The sequence below is a fragment of the Diadema antillarum genome, unplaced genomic scaffold (assembly GCF_040938485.1).
Source record: "Diadema antillarum isolate AM-2024a unplaced genomic scaffold, OU_Dant_1.0 seq00000383_RagTag, whole genome shotgun sequence".
In the NCBI taxonomy this organism is placed as follows: Eukaryota; Metazoa; Echinodermata; class Echinoidea; order Diadematoida; family Diadematidae; genus Diadema; species Diadema antillarum.
In genome coordinates, this window is record NW_027271381.1 from 1,749,584 (window position 1) to 1,768,750 (window position 19,167).

General features: G+C 38.5%; 1 protein-coding gene across 2 annotated transcripts in view; it reads left to right on the top strand.

Annotated features, from left to right (window-relative positions):
* The first annotated feature begins 189 nt into the window (after nt 1-189).
* Nucleotides 190-19,167, top strand: part of LOC139731736 (F-box only protein 32-like) — a 30,705-nt gene continuing 11,727 nt past the window's right edge. Inside the window, exons 1-6 of one of the 2 annotated variants that reach the window (XM_071642616.1) lie at nt 190-367; nt 11,362-11,483; nt 13,431-13,480; nt 13,896-13,988; nt 14,825-14,918; nt 15,643-15,815. In XM_071642616.1, the coding sequence (XP_071498717.1) occupies nt 240-367; nt 11,362-11,483; nt 13,431-13,480; nt 13,896-13,988; nt 14,825-14,918; nt 15,643-15,815 (660 nt within the window). In that variant the 5' untranslated portion in view covers nt 190-239. Of the gene's footprint in view, nt 368-10,609; nt 10,740-11,361; nt 11,484-13,430; nt 13,481-13,895; nt 13,989-14,824; nt 14,919-15,642; nt 15,816-19,167 lie in introns of those variants that run through there. The other variant, XM_071642617.1, reaches the window with a different exon arrangement.

A 19,167-nucleotide genomic window follows, 5' to 3' on the forward strand; every position in this document is an offset into this window, starting at 1 on the left:
GCGGGATGCCCCACGACTGCAGCATGAATTAAATTATGATGATACCTTCGCCGTTTCAAAACAAAAACAGAGTTCTCGGAAACTGCGCAAGCATCTTTCGATCTTAACCACGACTCGGTACTCGTATCCCTACTCTTTTCGCAGAGCACATTACTATTTGCCTTTCTTCAACGCAAACCTAGCTGAGGGAGCTCTGCTCTGTAAAGCGCTCACTAACTGAATGCTGTACTTTTGCGAATATGCCGTTTTTGGGGAGAGACTGGAGAGCCCCGGGCAATGAGTGGGTGAAGAACACGAGTGGATGGGAAAGAATTGTGATTCTTCGAGAAAACCTGAATCGTCACATCAAGAAGATTGCACAGGATCGGTAAGTTTACACCCATGGTCATTGGTCATAATGGTGTAAGCTGGTCTTGTTCTCGAAGAGTGCTTTCTGTCAGTAGATGCCTTAAACATGTTTTGAATCTTGATTTGAATTTAATATGTGTATGTGCAATGTACACTACTCACTAGACAGCAGTTAAAGGGAACCCAAACCCAAAGAGCAATGTGGATTGAGTGAAAGCAGCAACATTAGTAGAACACATCAGTGAAAGTTTGAAGAAAATCGGACAATCCATGCAAAAGTTATGAATTTTTAAAGTTTCGGTGTTGGAACCAATGGATGAGGAGACTACTAGAGGTTATGAATCACATGATGTATGTGTGGACAACAATATGAATAAAATATAAAGAAAATTCCACAAAAATTGACTTTTCTAGCATTATGAAAGAGCACTTGACTAACCGCTTTCAGAAAGCAGGGGGAATAATTGCTACCCTTAACATATGTCAATATCAAGTTGATGGAATGTGTAATTTTTATGAAAAATTAATTTTTGTGGAATTCCCTTCATATATTCTTTATGTTATCGTCCACACATGACGTCGTGAACTATAATAGTAAATAGTCTCCTTATCCAGTCATTACAACACCAAACTTTAAAAATTCGTAACTTTTGCATCAATTGTCCGATTTTCCTCAAACTTTCACTAATGTGTTCTACTATAAATGTTGCTGCTTTCACTCAATTCACATTTCTCTTTGGGTGTTGGTTCCCTTTAAAGAGCATTGAAATTGCCAATTCAAGTTGCAGGCAAGGTCATCACAATCACAACAACATGATATGTTCGCTGGGAAAATTCAACCCAAAATAGTGACTGTAGTAGAGTGAGTTTCATCATCATCATCATCATCGCATCATCATCATCATCATCATCATCATATAATTCAGTATTACATTCTTATACACTAAGCAAGCAAATAATGCATTGTTGGAAAGAAGTGATATTTCAGTTAGACCAAAAGATCATTTATACAGTCCGGATTGTGGTGGTTGTGTTCTGTGGAGACTTCATCTGGCTTCACATGCTTCATGGAATCTCTCAGGAGTCAGAAGAGAACCATTTAAGTCCAAAAATGTATCAATAGAACTCCTCCAAACAGACAAATTTGTCTGTCATTTTTTTTTTTTCAGTAATATGATACACGATGTGATACCTGCTCTTCACACAGCCTGAAAGGTGGAATGCATTGATACCGACTGATACTTACAACTGTATATTTTTATGTTATACATTTAAACTAAAAAAAAAATTAAAAGAATGACTTTCTGTGAACATAACAGATGACATCACCAGTTATTGCTCTTTCCACAAATCACAAACTCGATCATCATATTTCATACTTTATATGTAATAATTTTCTCCACCTTGAAAAATCTCATTGTACATGTGTTGAAGTAACATTGAACTATTTTGTTTATTACCATCATTGAAGAAAAATGATCCATTAAGCCAGAACTTGTCATGATACAAATGCTGAGTCACATCTGTGAATGTGGGTCTATGAATAGCAGGGAGATTACTTGCATCGTCCAGTGAGATCTATTTCACTGTGGTTTCAATAATATTAGGGATATTCTTGAGATTTGATATAAACGAAGCATTATTCTTTGTCAACAGTTATGAAACAAATGAAATTTCAATTCAATTCATTTTAATTCATTTCGTTTCAATTTAGTTCAAGTTCCATTTGTTTAAAACTAAACATATACTTGTAGGTGGGTATTTAGATGAAAACTGTCTTAAGATTTGATTGCCAATATTTTGTAACTGTGTGCCTTTGATAATAAAGGGGAAATGTTTTCTTGTGTGAGACTGATATCCTGACATTAAATACCATACCAGATCAACATTTAAAATACTTTCTTGAAGTGATAACATTTGTTACCAAGCTTGATATAGTAGGTTATACGCTTTGTACAATTATACCGGTATATATAAAAAGCACCTTTCAACATGGTATCAGTAAGATAGTACCAATAGTATACATGATGTACCATTAGCAATTTAACCATACAAGTACCAAGTTGTGTGTGTGTGTGTGTGTGTGTGTGGTGGGAAGGGGTATTATGGATGTGCTTTATTCATTCTATTTTTATTTTTCTGTGTTTGCATAATTAGGTGACACATATCCCCACTGTATTCTGAATATGATTTCTATCCAGTATGTTTGCATTGGTTCTAGAGATTTACAGAAATTGGGTAATATCCAGTTGCTTCAATATTATTATTGTACAACATTTTCAAAGTGGAGTCACTCAACAGATTTGTTCAGTGTTTGGAGGAATTGACCTGCTTATGATAGGAAACTGTTATCTTGTATATGAATTCAGTCTGCCTAACATAAACTGACTGATGTATTTCAGGTCATTTGAGAGTACAAATGCACTGGAAGTGAGATGTACATGTACACTGGACATGTAGTTTGATAACATACATTTCATCATAGTGAGTAAATGAAAATAAGTGGTGTCAATCATCCTAGGACAGCTGAAACATTCCTATTCGCAATTCTGCTTTGATATCCTTTATAAGAGAGTGAGTCTATTTTTTCATAGAAAAGATAACAGAGGGAAATTAGAATTGATTTTACACCTAGTGATATGCCATGTATTGGTATTTAGTATTTTCGATATACACTCCACTCTTTGCATACCACTACATTTGCAATATTTGAGGTAAAAAAATGGAGTACCGGGTACAATCCATGGTGTGCACTTTCTTCTTCAAAAATGTAGTTCTGCATACAAACACACACATTCATGGTCTTCCCATGTAGCTTTACCTTTGCATTTACTAACAATACGTTTTGACTTTGCTTTGTGGCTGTCCCATTGTTTCCATTGCTTTCATTCTTTTCTTCCCAGGCTGCCTTCAGTCATAAGCTCTGAAAAATTCACCCTCATGTCCATTGTATTAACAACAGCAGCTTTATTCAGTGTCTTTATGTGGTCTTCTTGACATAGAGAGAAATATCACAGTTTAAATTCATGGCTATTTCTGTGGAAATGTATCCAAGTGTTTACAGCATGGTCATTGTGTAGCACTGATATTATACGGTAGACGTAAATTCTTAACATCTAAAGACAAGGAAAAATGTGTTTACTGCGTGAACTTGAGCAGATTTGCTGATCAGGGGAAAATTTAGTTGATTAATGTGGATCAGTGTGGGAAGCCTTGTCTTTCCCACATCCCTTCAATGGTTGTACATTATGTATCAAGGGACAATACACAAAGTCACAGGCTGCAAACATTTCAATATGACAAACATTGTAATGTGTCCTTGGTCCAGCCAGCTGCTATGACATATGACTCATCATTAGTGTAGCCTAATTGCTATTGTTCTTCATGTGTAGTAGTAATGCTTGATATACAAAACATATTTGACAAACAGCTGGTCTGAGAAATATCCCTCACAACTGTGAAGTGTGTTTTAACTTTGAAAGTTGATTATTATTTTTTTATTGCTACAAGACAATATGAGGCTATTAATCAGCATTGGAAAGTGATACAATAAGTTAAAAATGTAATGTCCAAAGCCGTTACTGTTGCCTGAAACTTGAAACTGACTCCTTCGTAGTCAAAGAGGCCACTGAGCCTTCATGACAGGATATGATCACCTTGACATGTAGGCACACTCTCTGCTCTGCCTGTACAGCCAAATGCTTTGTGGACATAAGCACTGCATGTTCACAGTATGGATAGAGTTTGTATTACGACTAACAGCTGGCTGTGAGCCATAATTGTGGTGCATATCACTGCAATCATCCTGTATGTGTGGAATCCCAGTGAAGTCATAAAGGATATTAAGCTCTGCACATCATATTTTTTAATATGATTTCTAGATATATTATAGGTATCATAACTGCCTTTTTGACAGAACCTCTACAATGTAATCATTGTACTGGGATCATGCCTTAATTATTGCCTGGTAGCAGAGCACTACACAAAGGTACATTGGTAGAGCAAAACATTTGCTATCTGCAATAATCCTTAGAGTATCAACATTTCATTTGAATCGATTGAATAAGTTGTACAGTATGAATGTTCTCTATTGTTTCCTAGGTAGGTGTCAAAAGCAAAATATCACATCGTTTTGATATTACACACACACATGCACACACAACACATACACACACACACACACACACACACACACACACAATTTTGACTTTTCCCTGAAATCATATGTAAAACTGCTTCCCCATTTTCCTTTTCTAAAGATATTTCCAAAGAAAAATATGTACAATTGAATGTAACACAATCATGCTCTGCAAAGTATGGTAAAGAAGGATATTATGCAGAAGATACTCTTTTTAATTTCCAAAATTTTTGCTTGCAACACCATCTTCCTGCACTATATATGCAGAATGAATGTATCAGTTCTCTGGAGCTGCCCAGTGCATCTCCAAAATAACATCATGATTTCAGTCCCACAAACTTCACAGCCAGAGGGGGTTCTGGCATTTAGTATAATAGTAAGTGGTGCCAAAATACCATACTAGGTGAATCCTTTTAGGGAAGTCTTCATGTTCTAAACATAAGGATTTTTATTCTTACACATTTTCAATTTCCATAAGATGTAAAGCATTCGCAGCATGAAACTTTCACGAATTGGAGCTGATGGCCTTTCTTGACTTTAGCCTGATCACCAATTAAAAAGATATTTGGTGATTTTTTGTTGTAATTTTGGAACAAAAATAATCTCAAATGAAAACAAAAATGCATTATGGTATCCCAAAAAATCATTGCAATCAGAACATGTGTGGCTGTTACACACACACACACACACACACACACACTGAGTATCCACATACACATTGTACACCTGTGTGTGTGACAACTGTTCTACTTTTCTGCACACTCTTACCAGGTCCCACCTCCCTGCTCTCACTTTGCAGAGGATCACATGGAGAAAGCACAACAGTGGAAGAACTCAAAACAGAGCTGAGTGCACGCACAAAACACACCCTTACATCAGGGAGGTGGGACACCTCCCTGCTTACATGCACACACACACTCTAACACACACACACACACACACGCAGAGGATATTGCCATTGCCAGCATTCACATGAGGTAAGCGAAACAATCTCAAATGCACATACTACTGTAACAATGGAAATTTTCGCGGTGTTCAAATTTTCGCGCATTTCGCGCAACCAGAAACTAGCGCAAAAATAAAAGCACGCGAATATTTTTGGCTTGCCATATGTGCCTGTGCGTGATGTCTTGATTCCGCGGAATTAAAAACACGCAAAACTCTTCCAACCCGGCCAAGCGCGAAAAATTAGTAACGCGAAAATATCCACTTTTACAGTAGTAGCCTTTTGACAAGGCCCTCTCACTGTATGATGGTGATTGAGTACCACGGTAAAGGGGTATGGCACTCAGCTGGGCACACTTCCCTCGCCCATAGGCATACCATACAGCAAGAGGGTCTCATCAAAAGGCTAGAATGCGATTACTGCTACAGCTTTTGTTACATCTCTTTCTATGTTTGTGTCTTCACAGTGGAGATGGCGGTTGTGGAGTTTTTTGCAAATACAACAATATGGTGCAAACCTTTTTTGGGGCTGACTTGACTTAATTAAGGAACATTTTACATCAAAACTTAACCCTAAAAAGGGTGGGGGGGGGAATTTTCGTCATAATAATTGACATTTTTTGCGACTACTCCGCCGCGCGAAATTTTTTGACTGCGCCTTTCGCTGACTTTGTACTTTCAGGTCTTGTGCATCTTTTGACACCATTTTCACAAAAATCCCGCATACCGTTACGACGCTGCATGACGTTTTATACATGCCTGTCTGACCGAAAATGGCTCAAAAACGTGATTTTGTGTATAAAGTCTATGCAAATGGAGTTTTCTTTTCGTATTCATAAAGATATGATTATTTTCACTTTCATAGGCTGAAACTAATTAATTTTAGCATAATTATGCTTGAAATAGGTTCTGTCATAAATCTTGCAGAAAAAAAAATGATAAAACAAAAGGTCGAAAAAACAAGGAAATGCATAAGAAATTCATAAAACAATAAAATACATAAGAAATTGATTTTGATACCATTTTTTTTTTCAAGTACATTGTTAGGAATGCTACAAATAATGTTTTCACCAAAAATTAGGATTCTAGGGGCTTTAATTTCTGATTTAGAGCAAAATGTATGATTTTATGCATATACAGTACTCTCCGCGTAATCGGGTATCGCTTAAACGGGTACTCCGTTTAATTGGGTAGTAAATTCAAAATCAGTTCCAATGCACATTAAAACTACCTGATAATCGGGTTGCCTCTCCGCATAAACGGGTATAATTGTCTTCTAATCTAATTTCTACCCACATTTTATCTCAGAAATAACACTTTAGGAAATTAGGAATGTCAAATTTTCCGCGGCTAATCGCATTCTCTGCTCAATTTGCAGAGAAGACCGATCAATTTGCGAGTGATTAAACATGAAAACACATGTACCAGCATATAGCGACTTGTCACACCTAAACGAACATTACACATGTAGCTGGCACTCACAACTACATAAACAGACAGGAATTGAACACACTTGCGCTCATCCCTTGCTCCGCAGCAACATTCACAATACGAGAAGCCTGCAACGTAAATTAGGCCATGGACCAGCTCCATAATTTTGCTTTTCCCCGGTCACTTCTTGAAAAGTAACCCGACGTTCTACGTGACTAGTGTATACGCAAAGAGATGTGTTCATTTCGGAAAACGCCTGCATGTTAGCGAAGAGTCTATAGTCAAACGACAAAGTTTTCTGACGATTTATCTGTCCATAAAAAGAGTGTAAATTAGTGTTCGTGACTGAGAAAGTAAGGTATGTATAATGTGCCGTGCAAGCACGCGTGTTAAGCATACAGTGTAGGTGTTTGGTGCAGTGTAAAATACATGTACTTATTGTGTGTGTCAGTTGTGAGCGAGACGTGTTCTTCTGTTAATCGGGTACTCCGCTTAATCGGGTAAGAAACGCTCTGCTCGAGCCTACCCGATTATGCGGAGAGTACTGTATTAGCATAATTAATTATTATGACAAAAATTTTCATTTCTTTTTGTATAGCTTGGTAGAATGCGCCACAGGTAATGCATGTGCCAAATTTCATGGCGATTGCGCGATCGATGGCCAAGATCTCGGGGGAGGGGGAGGGGGTTGAATCAACCCCTCCCCGGCCACAGAACACCCAAAAAAGCGCGGCCTGGTTAGGGTTAAGAAAAATGAATATTCAAGAACAATGTAAATGGCTTATAGTTTGTGGTATTTGTTCACCTCTTCTTCTTCTTTTTTTTTTTGCATAAATTTATGTGCATCTTCACTGATGTGCAGTACGTACTATAAGTCCATGGAGATGGACAGAAGGTAGACAGAAAGATCCGTCTGTCCGGAGGAGTCTTTTATTTTTTGCCATTAACGCTGTCCTCCGTATACGGAGGGGATCCGTGAAGCCAGACGCAGTCTCCGCGGAACATTCCCCGACGGACAGATACAGACCGATCTTTCGGTCGAGACAGAAGGGTGCATGTCATGAGACCAAAACCCATGAGTCATACAGCCTACGAGTTGATACAGCCCATGAGTCATAATAGCTCATGAGTTTGACACTAAAGCCCCCGTTCCACTATCACGATTTGGACCCCGATCTGTCCCGATCTAGCAGATCGGGAGAGAGCGGCAAAAGCGTACGGGGATCGGAAGCATCGTAGCAGCAGCGTGTGGAGGTCGGGGTTGGAGCGGGCAGTTTTTCAGATCGGGAAGAAATTTTGAACCGGTTCAAAATTTCTTCCCGATCTCCCCGATCAAAACTGACATATTTTTAATTGTACGGCAAGCGTGGAGAGCGTAGTGACAGCGTAAACGCAGCGGGGAGAGCGTAATGACGGCGTAAACGCAGCGGGATGAGCGTAACAAGGTCTTTCTGAGCGTAGCAACATCGGCACAAGAACGGGAAGTAATTTTAGCTATAATTTTCGAAGAAGAAGAAGACATGAAGAAAAAGAAGAGAAGAAAGCAGCGAAGCAGCTACCCAAAAGGCGAAGAAAGAGAGACTGCACGTGATGCTGAAAGAGGAGGAAGAGGACATAGCAGAATTTGGAAGAATATGAAATCATCTACAACTGGAGGAAGACGGACTATAAAAGCAAGGACATCAAGAAAAATCCTTTTAAAAAATCAGCACGTCTTTGTTTATACAATGCATTGCTGCAAAAGAACCGTGAGTTGAGGAGGCTCTTCAAGTTCAAGTTGATTTATTTCACTTCCAACAAACAAATAATAAAAAATACAAAGAAACGCTCATATACACAGACGTCATGAAATCAGTACCACAATGCGATGAACAGAATAACATTGTAAAAGAGATACAGGCAAATTATCAACAGAGATACAAATAACAGTTACGTCACTGTGGTAAATGCATACAAAATATTGCTGGAAATGGAGGGGACTGCTAAAAAGCAGAGCTTGTAGTATTAGAATGCAGTCCCCTCATAGAGAAAAATATATAATTGCAAAAAACAACAACAACAAATTTCCCTAAGCGGTAGCAAAAAAAAAGACAGACAGAGTAATACACACATACATGCACACATACGGACGCACATTAACAAACACGTGGCGGCTCTCTTGTAAGGAAAAAAATTGATGAGAGGATAGAAAGATATAGTAGTGAAGAAGGTAGTAAGTCCGAGGTGGACAAGGGGGGGGGGGGGGGGGGGGAGGGGAGAGGAGAGGGAAATGGTGGGTCATAACCAGGGCACTGGAGGCACAGAAGCACGGGCTCGCTGATGAAGAAAGAGTAGTGAGAATAACGAAGCAACAACAACTTTGAAAATCAAAAGTAAAAAAAAGAAGAATGAATCTTCGAGGTCCACAGTATATATCTTCGGTTCTGCATGCTAATATGTTGACTGACTGCTGACCCACAGTCGAATCGGGGTACATCGGGGCACATCGGGGCACATCGGGCACTTTTCAGCTCTCTGAACGGGGTAACAGCGTGATAAAATCGTATAGATCGTTCAGAGCGTAGATACAGCGTGCATTGATCGGATAACATCGGCAACATCGCACTAACAGCGTAGCTACATCGTTCTAAAGCGTACCGGCAGCGGCAGAGATCGCAATGTCTAATTCCCGATCATCGTAGTAAGAGCGTAGCAAGCACTTGGTAGTCGTAACTGCAGCGTACTTAGAGCGTTCTAACATCGTACTGTGTCCAGATCGGCTCAGGTTTTACCCGATCCTTCCCGACCTGAGAAAATTGTCAAATCGTAGCGAGAACGGCATAGTGGAACGGGGGCTTAAGAAAACAGGCCCACAAGACCGACACATTAAACCTTGTGCTGTATCTGTCGAACTCGTGGGCTGTTTTTACCTAGTGTGGGTCTCATGGGCTTTATTTGCCTAGTGTGCAACTCGTGGGCTGTAGGACTCATGGGTGTTGGTCTTGTGGGATGACCGCGGACAGAAGGGGGAGGGTATGGGAAGAGATATATAGGCCTATAATTTAGACCTATCACACATCCCCTCCCACCCAAGGGAGCTTTTCCATTTTAAGAAGTGAACTGATTGAATGTAGTATTTTCATCTTAATTTGCTCTATCATTTGTTTGAGTGACAGATAAGCAAAAGAATAGTAGATTTCTTTTAAAATTGGTAGGCGAGTGAAATCTCTCAAAAGCAGTAGTCTACCACCAAAGAGAAGAGTATAGTTGGAAAGTATATGCAGACAGTCAGATACAGCGATACAGCTTGGTTCCAGGGTATCAATCCTGTGGGATCATGGTTGACATCACTGTCTATCTTTAGATCTAACTGATAGTCTCAACCTACTGGCTTTTCAAATAAGGACAGCTACACAACATGCACATCAACTTATCAACAAACCTTGCTCTATTAAATACCTTATACTTTTTTTCATCACATTGTCCATTTAGATATATTCTTGATCACTTTGTCAAAAACATACACGCAATGTATAAAGATGGGATAGATGTTCTACAGATCTACCCGACATATTTAATTGGCCAGCATGTATGCAGTCTGAATAGAAGACAAGCAGACCTTGTTTACATTGCACAATGCGAGGATCAATATTCACTCTGCCATGCGCTGTAATTCTTCCAAACTGAGTATACTCAGCATGCCCAAATATGGACATGGAGCAAGCCGTTTTTCTTTCATATGAGTTGTTTTGTGTGTTGCAAGAATATGAGTACTAAAGACAATCTGACATGACCAAGACTCCATGCAACCAAATTTGGTATGATGGTCTTTAGAACTGTGCTGTTCAGAGGTCCTTCATTCATACCGACACTGCATTGCACAGCATAGCTACAACAGGTAGGTGTATAAAAGAGGGATTTACAGAGCCTAGAGGTGCTTGAGTGATGTAATGTACTAGTGTGTGATCATTCAGTTGCTATCTTTTGACTGTTGTATTATATATAGTTGCAATCACTACCTACAATGTATTACTATACCACAAGCAGAACTGATATGTAGTCCATGGTAGTGTGGGTGTTTGTTTCAGTCAGTGGCTGTACATGTACCTGCACAATGACGTAATGCATAATAGCTCTCATTTACTTGCACTACTGGTTGGAAGGCGATGTAACACTTTCCAGCACACCTGGGCAGTACCTGTCTGTCTTTTTCCTTTGTTTTTTGTTCTGTTTGGGTTTATTTGCTGGATTTTTTTTTTTTCGCTGTTTCTTGGGAATAATTTGAGAGTAGCTGTTCAACATGACTATGCTTCCAAGTGTGATGTGAGTATTCAAACCTAGCAAATTATAACTGAAAAAGTTGTGTGTTTTTTTCGACACAATTTGTCGTTTGCCACACGAAGCACTGATATGAATATAGGTCTAGTCACAAATGAAAGTTGCTCACCCAAACATAGAATTTGGCCTTGTCATCATTACCAGGTATTGCTTATTCTCTCCATTCTGCCCTGTACATGTAGGTTGTTAGCCAAGAACTGGCAGCTAGCTTCTGAGGTCAACCAGGAGAGAGTGATGTGGGACCAGAGCCGAGATGGTGACCTCTCAAATACACAGTTCTGGAAGAGAAGTAAACGTCCTACATGTAAGTATACCTGAACCTTAGCACTTACCAACAACATTGTAGCTAATTTGTTTTTTAAAGGGATCTTGTCGCTCACATTTGTGATTCGCCAAATCTATTCCATGGCATGTTTTTAGAAAATTGATAACTTGCATTCGATAAATGATTACTTTTAAATGTTTAAAAAAGCAAACAATGAAAACTTTTCAGAATTTTTAAGGACCTGCTGAAAACCTTTTGGATTTTACAGACATAGACAAGAATAGACAAGAATATTCAAAACGTTCTGTGGACATTTTGCAAACATCCAGAAAACCTTTTAAAGTCATCTAGAACATTCAAAAATGTCTCAAATTTTTAAAAAAAAGTCATATGACCCTTTCCAGTACATTTAGAGAACATGTAGTATCTGTCAAAGGCTCCGTTTATCTAAAAAAAATTCTGAGGCAGAATCACGATCCAACCACGTTTTAGGCATTTTCAGGGGTTAGATAAACGCAACCATGTTTTCAACAGTGATAGGGGATCCATTCAAAATTGCCTTGAATTTGTTGTTCTTGTTAGTGCATACAGTTTCTGTCTTAATTATCTCAGTAGTAAAAGGGGGTGTCTTTAAATCTTTCAAATCACACACAGAACGCTCAAAGAATCACAAAAAATAACTGACTCAGTTGTTTTATTCCCTTCAATCCAATCTACTGCTAATAATATAGCTAATTGTTCAGCTCGGAATATTGAAATTGATGAGGTTTTATGTGCGATTTTACTTCGTGCTTTGAACTGCTGTGCCGGTGTTCTGATGTTGGTCTTTTGATCCATCTGATGTATCTGTCTGTATCTGATGTATCTGTATCACATTCTTCTGTATATTGGCAAAAATGTCGTGATGCTTGAAGACATGGCTTCTGAAATTAAATCATCAAACCTAATTAGGTCTATTAAAATATTAAAATACCTCTTCTTACGTAAAGCACAATTGTGAATAACTGAACAAGTACATTTTTTTAAACAGAATGTTTGAACCCAGCATTGATACTTTAGATTTCAATGTCTTCTATCTATTTCCACTAGTTTTCAAATTTTAGATTTTCATACTTGAATATTGATAAATATGCATGGCTATTCATGATATAGAAACAAATGACAAAGACATAGCAGACAGGCCTAATAGAAACGTTTTGTGGATGTTTAAAAATGACGAAGACTAGCAGACGTAATAAAAACATTTTGTGGATGTGTAGAAATGACAAAAAATTAGCGGACCTAATAAAACATTTTGTGAACATCTATTAAGACAAAGACTAGTGCACTTGACAAAAACGTTTTGTGGTAGCTGGGTTGTCATGAAAATTGGAAATTGTTAGTTAATGACTATTTGAAGGATATATTTGCCATGGGGTCAAGTGAAAGTGCTCAAATTCCTGAATACTTGCTCCCTGAAACAATTAAGCTGTCTTAATGAAATCTTGTTCATGGAATGTATATCAGAACACAAACCCTTTTGGGGTTGTGCCTTCAAGCTTTCAAACATGTCATTTCAATTTTTTGCCAGTCTTGTGAAATTGTCATCTCACATTATCAAGATGTACTACAGTCCTATTGGAGAATAATGCTTTATGGCAGAAGGGTATCAGTTGCCACAGCGACATTTCTAGTTCTTTCTTCGTACTCACAGCATGTGGTATTTAAAGTTCTTAATCATACTGGCCAAGCTTACATTGTTATCGTGGTGTATTTCATTATTTTAATGTTTTATTAAATGGTTAATTTTTTTCCATGTTTTTATGTAGTTTCTTCAGGCCACCAAAAACCAAACCTTGATGATTTTAGTAGCCCAAATGGGCCATCAATAAGAAATGTTTGTGCCAAGCCTTTTTATAGCTCATATTTTTCATACCCATTATGTATGGCAAATGGTTTGGGATTAACGATGACATCTATGTGATTCTGTTTTGTTTTCCTTCACAGTTCGCAAACTTTCCCAGTATATATTTTTGCCAAAGGGAAGAGGAAGAGAGGTAAAATAGTTTGTTTCTCCTTTCCTTCATTACTTTATTTTGTATTTCTTCTGTAACAGATAATAGAAATTCAAATTGAAATTCTTGCAAAGATTATACTTATGGTATATGAAATAATGTGTAGAATTCTAAATTCTTTCTTTTGATCATCAGGGCAATCACACAGAAGTATTATTTACTGCTGTGGTGACAGAAATATATATCTTATATTATATGAAGGTTCAGTTGTTTGCGCTATGAAGTGTGTGTAGTTATGAATTTCCAGCTCCATACTTACTCAGTGTCCTTAAATTTTGTTCTGAATGAATTTTTAACAAAGAATACAGAGGATTAGTATTGAAATATTAATATACCTTTGTAATTGGTGAAATGAGGTGACCTTTATCATTTTGTCTCTATTTTTTTTTCTTTCTAGAAAACACAGTATATCACAGTTGGTGAAGTTCTTCTGAAACTAGATTTTTGTTCTGCTCTTCATCAGCTTAGCAGATTCAATTATGTGTGTCGGGTGAGTGGCTTCTATTTCTCTCATCATATGCATCCACCGTTGGGAGTGAGGAAATAACTTTCCAGTAAGCGAATTTAAAAAGACAATTCATGAATAGTAATGAGTTATCTGATCTGAAGGATACTGGAAAGGGATGAAAAATGTTCCTATGACGACCGCTGTCATGGGTAGAATTGCACATGACATGCCCTTTAGTATATAGATGTACATCCTGTGCCATTGAGGAATACAGTATATGAGCTTGAGTATGACACTTCATCCACTATGCTCTTCTTTACTCATAAAAGTCAATGAATATCTGGTAAAAGCCACACAGCCACACAAAATGCAGTGGTTGTACTTTTACGTGTCCCAGAATATGGCTGCCTGGCTCAAATTTTCACTTTTCTCCATTTTCACATGCTCATTAAAGACAAATGGTCAGGTTTGTCACCAAGCATGGCAGGCATTTTTGCTAGGGTGATGGAATGATAGAATATATTAGATTAAAAGAATATAGATATTTGTGCAAAGTGGCGCCATGCCACATTTCATCTTTAATTTTGTTTGTTTGTGTGTATGTTTGTTTGTTTGTTTGTTGTTTTTTTAGCATGACACTGACACACATTTCAAATATGGGATGCATGATTCTGGCCCTTTGTGCACGAAAAGACATGACTGGTAAATGACCCTCAAAGTTCTTTAAAAAAAAAAACTAAAAAGCAAAAAACAACAACAAACAAACAAACAAACAAACAAACATCTGTGCATAGAATGAAGGCAGGCTTGACCCAAACAATATCATGTACCAATGTTTTACATGTTCTAACATTTTTGCTTACATTGTTTCTGACAAGTTTTTGGACCTGGTCATCCAGAATCATTACTCTTCTCTGAGTGGATCTGCTCTGAAGAGCCTCTTCTCCATTGTGGAAGAAGCTGTCAATGTTGGTGAGTTGTTTTTTCATTTACCTGGAGCTTCTGCACTCCCTTGGTGGTCTTGGATGAAACCCATGTAACATGTGATTATTCAATTAAAAAAAAGAAGAAGAGAATAACCAGTCAATAAAAAATTTTTCCTAGAAATATTTTGTCTACACTACAGCCAATTGTACATCAAAAGAGGGAGGGAGTAGGATTCGAAGGTGACCTATACGCAAGAACATTTCAACCAATACAATGGTTGGCTTACCCTGTGTTACTCATTCAGCCACTGTCTGCATGACTGACACATTATCTAGAATTGAGAAGCATTGTCACAGAGACATTCTGTTTTAAAATCATTAACAAACAAGAAACTGCATTTCTCAGTTGTGGGAATTTGATAAGTTTACTACAAAGATACCTTTTGGTTAAAATTTTTGCTCTTTCAATAAAGCTGTCAACTTTTATTCCACAAAACACTCAAGTCTTTGCAACCATCTAAAACTATTCCCTTTTGTGTGGGATTTCTAATAGTCACCTTTATAATCAAAGTCAAATATCAGTATGACCACGTGGTGTAGATTGTCTCCTGTCTGAAAGATGTCTGTATAAAGGAATATTAGGTTATTTCTGTAATTTTCTCAATGAAAGTTTGCCTTTGCATAAACTACACATTCCATGTGATTTTATAGTGCAATATGCAAGCCTAGACTAAAAGATAAGTAAACAGCCTAATTTCTTGCCCCTTTAGCCCTTGAAACGAAGTACAATGTGAACCAGGTCCGTCAGATTCTGCGGAGGCTGATTACAGCCCTCCAGATGAACACTGGAGGCCACATTGGCGGCAAAGCAGGCTGGAACTGCCACTATCAGATCACTCATGTCTGGCTCAACCAGCTCAAAGACATCCAGTATGATGAAGAGGTGAGTTGTTGAGTCATCATAGAAAAGTGGGTAGTTTGAATCTTAGTCATCGAAAAAAAATGGGCCCTGTTTATCAAGAGATTATTAGTTTGACATGAAACACATTTATTTTAGTATTTGGGCATATTTGACTGAAAGTAAAACTAAAAATTGAGGTTATGACCAACCTTTGACAAATGAGTGGTAGTAATCAGACAGAAGGACAGTCACATAGTTATTATTATGCAGTTCTTATCTTATGAAACTCAACTGTATGGATAAATCAAATGTGACTACTTCAGAAAACCAACAAAAAGTTGCACGCACTGATTTTGTGTGAGGACTCAAATAGGTTAAACAGGTCAACATAGTAAATCTTGAGTTTCCCATGTTTTCTGAAAGAGCAACCCTTCTTCTTCATTATGCTAAAGTCTGGGATCACGAAACAAATAGGAAATTGCTTTTTAGCAGTTTTTCTAGAACACTTTTGGAGAACATCGTGATAATGTGTGTCTTTAATATAGAGTTCCCTTTCCATTTCTTAGAAACCCTTTACACTTCACTTTCAACTCTAAATACTTTTGAAAGGATAATGCTACTGCTTTGAAAGTTGCCATTAGTCATGGATAGAATGTGTTGATATAGTGCGATCAATTTCAGCTTAATGTGATAATCTCTTCGTTGTTGTTGGCATGAAGCTTTACATCCTGTTTTTTGTCCCATTCATTGCACACAGCCAGCTCACAATCAGATTAAGTGCTTGAATAGACCCTACACTTCAGAGCGTCTTTCCTCAGTGCACACTTTTCCAGTGTGTGTGCTTTCTTTCCAATATTTAGATAGCTTGGGAGAGTCCGTTTAAATAACTTACACAGCATTTTAAAGCTTAACCTGCTCTTTCAGAATCTCCCTGTTACGACCAAAATCACTCCGAGAATGATCGCACAAAAGAAACAATCAACTGATGTTCAGGCGGTTTATTAACAGTGATATTGTAGGTACAGACTGGTAATCGGTTTCACATCAGTACAATAATGATCAATAGAAACAAATATAAGTCAGTAATGGAATCACTTACGTACGCATTACACGCAATATCCCTGGAAATGTCCAAATACGATGCTCGATGCACAAACGAATGATCCGCGATGCACCGATGAATGATTCCTCTGACGTAACTCCAGAGGCACAGGTTACGATAGTCCACGGTATAGATCTGGGGTAAAATCCACGATATACGTCCACGGCGAAACGTGCAGAGTCCAAATGTTGTGACGACCACGTCCAGTTGATGCGTTGAATGATGATTCACTTAATATTGTCCAGCTAAGAATCCAGCCCGTCACAGCTTTTCCGTAGCAATGTCCTTTGACATAAAATATGGAGTCCAATGAAGGCACATTAATTCTGTGCAGGCAAAATGTCTCCCAGGCCTTATCTCCACAAACATAACAGGTCAGCAGGTAACACAGGACTGACTATAACAAGTCGCTTCAGAGCCAGAAGTGACGTAACTCTCAGAGCAGAGGTGTTGGGTACTCTGCCTACTGCAGAATTTCTCTGGTTTATATACTATCCATTCACCCCCTTCTAGCACATTCTATAACTCTCTCCAACCTACTAGCCAGTCCAAGTTCCAGGAAACTTGGATGACTCACTGCCTAACTATGTACAAAACATCATTGCCAAGAATAACTACCAATCACATTGGGCTACAGGGACAGTGCCTCACTCAGCCAAATATGTTAGCACTTCCCAGAACTTTCTGGAATGGGTGAAATCATTCTAGATTGAGTGAGCTATAATGTATTTCCTGTTACATGCATGTACTGTATAGCTACATTGTATACCACCTAGAAAATTCTCCTCTGATCTGGTCAGCCTGTATGTACTATATCTATACCATATAGAATGTTCTCCATGAATCTGGTCAACTTGTGTACATACACATTAAAACAGCCCGGCATACAGTACATCATACATGTACGTGTACATAACTACTAGTGTGTACATTTGTGACACCATCCCCCATGGGAAAAAGAAAGCCTTGCTGTAGCAAGGGTTTCTTTTACCTTCACAATTTCTCATTGTTATTTGCAACGAATGTGAGGTAAAGTCCAAGTCAAGCAACAATAATCACATACTATCACATGCCTTTTGGATAGCTGTATTAATTCCATGTTCTCTTTTCATGGATACTATTTACAATGATATTGCTTAGATTCTCGGAGCTTATACAATCATATCAAACTGTTTTGCACACATTAATGAATATGCTAAACACATACACTGGAAATGATACGCGGTGAAAACTTTTCACCTTTGATACTCTCTTCAAGTTACACTCTTGACAGAGCGTCGGCAATTACATTGTTTTTGCCTGCCACATGTTTGATTTTGAGTGCATATGGCTGCGTCATCATGCTCCATCTGAACAACCTGTTGTTCTTCATTTTGAACCGGTCTAAAAAGACCAAGGGGTTGTGGTCAGTATAGACCGTGATCTCCCCTTTGCTATTTGTCAAGTACACTTCGTATTGCTGGAGGGCAAGGATGAGACTGAGAGCCTCCTTCTCAATTGTGGAGTACTTCTTCTGGTATGTGTTCAATTTTTTGGAGAAGTAGCTAACTGGTCGTTCAGTGCCTTCTTCATCTTCTTGGAGCAAAACCGCTCCCACTCCTACATCGCTAGCATCTATTGCCACCTTGAATGGCTTTGCGAAGTCAGGAGCTGCCAAAACAGGCTCATTAGCAAGGACTGCCTTTAGTTTCTCGAAGGCTCTTTGACACTCATCAGTCCACGTGTACTTCGCCTTGCCCTTCAGCAGGTTTGTTAGGGGGGTGACTACAGTGCTGAAATTCGGTACAAATTTCCTGTAGAAACCAGCCATGCCCAGAAATCTGAGCAACTCCTTCTTGGATTGGGGGATGGGAAAGCCTAGTATAGCCTCTACCTTGGCTTCTCTTGGCAATACTTGTCCCTGACCGACTACATGCCCGAGATACACCACTTTGGCCTTTGCAAATTCACTCTTTGCCAGATTAATCACCAATCCGGCCTCCTTGAGTCGATCAAAAAGTTGCCGCAAGTGTGTAATGTGCTCCTCCCACGTGTCACTATACACCAGGATGTCATCAATGTATACTACACAATTGTCAAGTCCGGCAATGATTTGGTTTGTCAGCCGTTGGAAGGTGGCTGGAGCATTTTTCATGCCGAATGGCATTACTTTGCATTGGAACAAGCCATCTGGTGTAGCAAAGGCAGAAATCTCTCTGGCTTTGTCGGTCAAGGGCACCTGCCAGTATCCCTTTAGAAGGTCTATTTTACTGACATATGCAGAATTGCCGACCCTGTCAATGCAGTCTTCAA